The 6,726-nt window shown below is 35.4% G+C and overlaps 1 protein-coding gene across 2 annotated transcripts in view; it reads left to right on the forward strand.

The window, feature by feature from the left end:
* INTS2 (integrator complex subunit 2) overlaps positions 1–6,726 on the forward strand; it is a 37,261-nt gene that overhangs the window by 25,792 nt on the left and 4,743 nt on the right. For both annotated transcript variants that reach the window (XM_004684446.2, XM_012725974.1), the window contains exons 18-20: positions 105–306; positions 2,449–2,574; positions 4,265–4,463. In XM_004684446.2, the coding sequence (XP_004684503.1) occupies positions 105–306; positions 2,449–2,574; positions 4,265–4,463 (527 nt within the window). The remainder of the gene's footprint in view (positions 1–104; positions 307–2,448; positions 2,575–4,264; positions 4,464–6,726) is intronic.

The raw sequence follows: 6,726 nt of genomic DNA on the forward strand, positions 1-6,726 counted from the left end.
TGTTGTCTTGATTTATTTGGCCTAGATTCTGAGGGGGCAGTACTACTTCCTATTTGGTAAACATTATTAGAAGTTAGATTATGACTGCTAAGTTTTCCCTTTAGCATTTTCAGCTGTCCCAGTAAGTTATACACAAGTGATGCAGATTCTAGAACACTTGACTCTACTCTCTGCTAGTGAACTTATACCATATGCAGAAGTATTAACCTCCAATATGAACCAGCTTTTGAATTCTGGGGTTCCAAGAAGAATACTGCAAACAGTCAATAAGCTTTGGATGGTTCTTAACACTGTGATGCCTAGAAGGTAATTACAATATATTGTTACATGTAATGGATAATATAAAGCAATGATTATATGCAATAATCTCAAGTTAGTTCTGAAAAATTTTGTTGAATATTTGACAACATAAATCCCCTTTTAAAACTACTAAATAGGGGCCTCCCTGGTGGCATAGGGGGTTAGAGCAATATGGAGCTATCCACAGCCACTGCAGCAAGAGCTTTACCCCTGGCCAGGGAAGCGACGCACATGTGGCACAGCAGAACTCTCCCACTGCTCCTTTCAGCGGCGTATTTTAGTCGATCTGCCTGTTTCGTTCCCTACTCTGTCCCACCCCCGCACCTCTGGCCTGTACCCTAGTTCTTGTATGTATAAACAATAAATCTTAAAAAAAAAAAAGACTACTAGTTAAAGATGTGTTAAGTTTCAAGGAAAGAAATATCTGAATAGAGGAACTTTAAAATATTTCTAACTCGAGAAAGTTTTTTAAAAGTGAGTTCTCATTTATAGTCATTTGTCACTTCTGGCTAATTGTGATTTTGATGCCCAGTGTGTGTTGCATCATTGCAGTGGCTTCAAATTATGCAGCACATTAAAATCACTTGTGGTGGCCCTCCCTGGAGGTGCAGCGGGTTAAAACACAGCACTGAAAAGCTAAAGCCACTTTTGCATGAGTTCTATTCCCGCCTGTCCCGGAGGTGACCACATGGCGTGGCAGACCTCTCCTGACCGCCCGCTGCTCCCCTCAGCAGTGTACTTCGTCGATCTGCCTGTTCTGCTACCCAGTTTGTCTCTGGTGAAGCCTCTCACCGCCCCTGAGCCTCTGTCCTGTACCCCAGTTCTGTATGCACAAATATATAAATCTTAAAAAAAAAAAATCACTTGTGGAGCTTTTAAAACTTCATACCCCCAAGTTGTACCCTGTGGTAGTTAAATCAGGATTTTTGTGAGTGTATATATTAGTGTATTTTTAAAAATTTCCCCATGTGATTCCAACATACAGCAAAGTTTAGGAAATAGTGGATCTTAACTCAATGGGTCTCTTGTCATAGACTGCATTATAGAAACCCCTAGTCAGTTCTACAAAACAAAGCACCAGGCTGGCTTTTTGAAGTCACTTTGGAATTACTTTTGTTTCTCTTCCTTGCTGGAGTTCATGTTTTCTGTTTCTTGGTTTCATACCTCTTTTTAGTGAGATATGAAAATTGGAATGATGAAAGGGTGCTTCCTGGCAAAAGGTGTTCAACAAAGTTTTTTTTTTTTGATACTTGCATAAACGAAAATATTTTTGTTTTTCTAACATGTGATTGATATTTAACTTAAGTGTAGAATTATAACTAAATTTTACTTTCAGAAGTTTGAAGACTTAGTTCTGCAAAATGAATCACAGCTTCCCTAACTGCTGTTGAGTAATCACATGTTCTACCTTTATATGTGACCACTGTTATTTTCTCTGGTTTTGGGTTTTTCAGTTATGCACTTATCAGGATGTGCACTTATATTGAGATGAACAGTGGCTTAAATTATGGAGCTGTTACGGTATTTCATTTATAGCTATTCTATTCATATATTTTTTAGATTTAATTATTTATGCATCGAAGAGCTGGGGTATAGGTCAGAGGTGTGAGTAGTGAGAGGATTCACCAGAGACAGCAGAACAGGTGAATCTACTGATCTACCCTGCTGAGGGGAGCAGACAGTGGGTCAGGAGAGGTCTGCTGTGCCATGTAGGTCGCCTCCCTGACTGGGAATCCAACTTGTGCTGCAGTAGCTGTGGATTGCTGTGCTTTAACCCATTTTGCCACTAGGGAAGTTCCTCTATTCATATTTTAAAGGCAAGGAAACAGTTCACAGAGAATTAATGACTTACCAGGGCAATATAGCAAGTATGATATATGAAAGGTCTTAATTCAAATTTTTGTTTTATATGCCATGATTATTCCATTACAACTGTGAAAGTTTTAAAAAATACTTTGTTTACTGTTTTGTCTTTATTTGCTTTAGAGAATAATGATAGTTAAGATTTCAATCATTTTTAATTTTTCTAAGTTCATTCACAGTGTTTTCTAATTTTTTTTTTAATGTATCTTTCTTAGAAAGGACTGGGTAGCACAGTATTCAGTTACAATATAGCTGTTTTAAAGTATGTAAATATTTCCTCATCAGGCTGTGGGTAATGACAGTTAATGCACTTCAACCTTCAATAAAGTTTATACGACAACAGAAGTATACTCAGAATGACCTGATGATCGATCCTCTCATTGTGCTAAGGTGTGATCAGAGGATACACAGGTATTTATCATTTGAGTTTCTTTTTTATTATAGAGTCATATTTTGGAGTCAAAAGAAATGAAAGAAATTCGGTTTAAATTTATATCTTAGTTACAGATAACTGGCAGTATAACCTGTGAGTTTTTTTAACTGGTTTGTATACATGAAGTAGTCTATATTCAGTTTAATTAAATAAATAATTATTTAATTACTATTAATTAAATAAAACCTGACCTTAAAAAGAAATGTGGCTGATTTTGACAGTCACTAGTGTCGCTATTCTGTCAGTCACAAGAAAGAATAATACTGTTTCTGATTGCATTCAGAAAGCTTTAAAATTTGGTTTACAGTGCACCCTTGTATGTATTAAAATTGTGATCTTTTTGGCAGCCTCAATTGTTACGTTAGTCTCATTGTTTCTACATTGTCTCTCAGTCCTTGCCAGTTACTGAATTAAATTGCTTTGAAGAGCTTTACCTCAACAGGCAGAATTAATTAATTAATGTCATTAATTTGACTTTCTAATTGCTGTGCTAAATAATATCAGTTGAGGGCCCTGCCTTTATCATCTGTATGTGGGTAGTAAAGCAAATACATGAAAAGTTAAATGACATGTTCATGTGCAGATAAACTTTAAAGTAAATGAATGTTGTTAAAATTCAGCAAAGATGTGGAGGGTGTCATACCTAGATAGTATTTTAAAGGATAGAAATAGGATTTAGATGAACAGATAGCATAATGATGAACATTAAGGAGTTGGGAAAGGTATTGTGGAAGTAAGAATAATCTGAGTAAATTTGTAGAATCAAGAGTGAAAAGGTTTGGTGAGAGAAGAACACACTTTATAATGCATGTTAATTTGGGGTCAGGCTATTAAGGGCTTTGAAGATAGGCTAAAGAGGTAGTATAGTTGGTAATGTTTACAGAGAAGCTTTGTGCTATATGGTTTAGAGTAGGGAAGAACCTGTAGTAAGGAAAACACTCCATGATTATACTCTTCCATTGTCAGCCCTAGGGGTAACAGTTCTTGAAGTGATGAAACCTACAAATTACAAGATCAAGGTTTCGTGGGAAACAGTAATTAGAAGAATAAACAGAAATGAAAAAAATAAACAGTATGGATGACATTAAGTATCTAATAAAAAGAAAACAACAGAGACTAATAGTTCTAGAAAAGAATTGCTTATAAAACATTTTATCAGTGTTAAAATCTGTATAGGTAGATAGCCTGTTTTACTGCCAGTCTTTCAGGAAGTTGTTAAAGTATGCAACCATAATTTACATATACATATCACTTATGTGATATTTTTGTAGCTTGCATTTTTCACTAAAAAACTCCTGAACCTTTTGGTAATAGATATTTTGTATTCATTGACAGACTAGTATTCCAAATAAGAGATGCTATGCTTTAACCCAATCCCAATTAATTGTATGTTTTGATTATTTTCTGCTATCATCAGTAGTGTTTTGGTGACATTCTCTGTATTTTTCCATACTAAGTATTTCCTTAAAGATTCTTAATTTGAAATAAAGAGAATGAGAAACATAAAGTTTTTAACTTGGGAATGACTATTTCAGTGGAAAAGATTTTTAAAATCTCTTCAGTTCTTGTTCAAGTTTTTCTCATTATTTAAACTGATCATGTTTTGGCCAACTTATTGATTTATATACTTTCTTACTTGTTTTTGTTTCTCCTTCTTTCTGTGTTTAGATGCCCCCCGCTGATGGACATTACACTACACATGTTAAACGGTTATCTCCTTGCATCCAAAGCCTACCTTAGTGCTCATCTGAAGGAAACAGCAGAACAAGATAGGCTTTCCCAGAATAATACAATAGGTTTAGTTGGACAAGCTGATGGCCCAGAAGTTACCAGAGAAGAATTGAAAAATGCATTATTGGCTGCTCAGGTAATAAAGTAAAATTTATTCAAAAAGGGAAGAGCTTCCCTGTTAATATAACCAAGTACAAGGAAAGCATATTTATACCTTGTACAGTGGTCACATGTTGTGTAATTTGCCAGAGCATATTATAATTATTTTACCTTTGCTTCTGATTATCAGATAGACTATATTATTAAAATCAGGAATAGTCCTCATGATATTTAGTAGTTTAAATAAAATACACATTTTAACAGAACATAGACTTTTTTTCTTTGAAACAAATGTAGGAAAAATCAAATGGTAGAGGCAGAAATGTGCACATAATGAACTGTCAGGCAGTGCCAAATGCTAAGTCAACAAAAGCAACTGTTTTATATTTAGAAACTTTTATAACAATATTGATATATTTTCCTGAGGAAATATTAATGGTTCACTACAAGTTGCTACCCTAGTTTCTGGGGGAGGTATTGTATAATAATACATTTAAACATTTTCTGAGTTTGGGCCTCCCAGGTGTTGGAGGTGTTAAACTCTCAGTGCTAACAAGCTGTTGCCAGCCACTGTGGCAAGAGTCGATTCCTGGCCAAGGAAGTAACCCACATGGCTCAGCAGACCTCGTTGTCTTGCCCGCTGCTCCCCTGAACAGTGTATTTCAGTAGATCCTCCTGTTCTGCTCCCCACTCTATCTCTGGTGAATCCTCTTACCCCCTGCACCACTGACATACACAACAAATCTTGTATGCATAAATAAACAAAAAATAAGTCTTAAAAGAATATTCTGAGTTTTAAAATAAATCAGGTCCCCAGAGTTTCAGATAAGGATTAATACTACCATTTATATAGCGCTTATCATATGCCAGGTACTACTCTGAGTTCATTATGTTAATTAACTTATTTAATCTTTACCATCAGCCTGTTAGATATGGAGTATCATCATCTCCACTTTTACAGGGTAGAAAAATGAGACCCAGAGAAATTAAGTGACTTGCTCAGAATTACACATGCAAAGTACCAAAGCCAAGATTCAAAGCTTGGCTCTAGAGTCAGCGAACCAAACCAAAGTTGTAACAACCAAAACACAAAAACTCCTCAATTTAAGAATGATGATTATAAAGAAAGGCTTATAATCAGTTTCTTAAGCTGTTAGGTGAAGAAATTATGTTCTCCTGCCCCATGCAATGACTGTCTTTCAGAGATGCAAGGCTTCTGTTCACTTTTTAAAGTTGTTCTGCTAGGTGAAAATGATTATAGCTGTCCTTGGAGGTAGTTGGCTCAAGCAGCTGCCCCTCAGGAACTACTGTTGTATGAAATGATGATCAGACTTGTAGACGGACAGTAATGAATTGTGCAAGAGGAGGGGATGGCATAGTAGAGTCTTCCCGTGCAGAATAGAGCCTTAACAAGCCCATCTTCAAATTAGAAAGGAAAGGTGTGATAGAAAGTCACTTTTATGTAAACCCGCGGGGATTACAATTGAGATGGAAAAAATAATGTGCAAAATGATGTAAAAATAAACTTTTTAATAAAAAAGAAAAGAAAGTTATTTTTATCATTTCTGTTCAGATTTTTTTTTTTTTGGTAGGATAGTGCAGCTGTCCAAATTCTCTTAGAGATTTGTTTACCCACTGAATTTTCAGAGAAATTATGCAATATGTTTATTTACATAGTTAGTTTTACCATTATGGTCTTTCTGTATTTTTATTCCTTGTTTTGCACTGTTCTTGTTCATTCTTCTGTTGGATTTGGTTTGAGGACTTCTTGTAATATTTTTTGGAGTGGGGGTTTAGTCATGACAAAATTGTGGAGTTTCTGTTTGTCTGAGAATGTCCTTATTCTTTCTTCGTAGAGGAAGGAGAGCTTCGCAGGGTAGAGTATACTTGGTTGGCATTTAAAGCTTGGAGTTTGTTGAGTATGTCCCTCCACTCTCTTCTTGCCCGTAGTGTTTCTTTAGAGAAGTCTGATGTCATCCGGATCAGTTTTCCTTTATAGATTATTTGTTTCTTCCCTCTTGTCATTCTCATCATCTTTTCCTTGTCTTGTATTCTTGGAAGTTTTATTATACATAGTTAGTTTTATAGAAAATTATGATTTTTTTCAGATTCTTAAAAGACTCATATCCCTAAAAAGGTGAGAATCACTGCCTTATAGATTGTTCATTTTTGCTTTAGAATTCTGTATATTTTGTGTTTTTCTTAAAAAGAAAGTTATTTTTTAACAAAAATAATGAACAACCATATACCAGAGACATTTTGTGGGGGTGGAGTGGGGAATGGGATCAAAAACGGGGGGG

The sequence above is a fragment of the Condylura cristata genome, unplaced genomic scaffold, assembly GCF_000260355.1.
Source record: "Condylura cristata isolate star-nosed mole 26May11 unplaced genomic scaffold, ConCri1.0 scaffold00017, whole genome shotgun sequence".
Classification (NCBI taxonomy): Eukaryota; Metazoa; Chordata; class Mammalia; order Eulipotyphla; family Talpidae; genus Condylura; species Condylura cristata.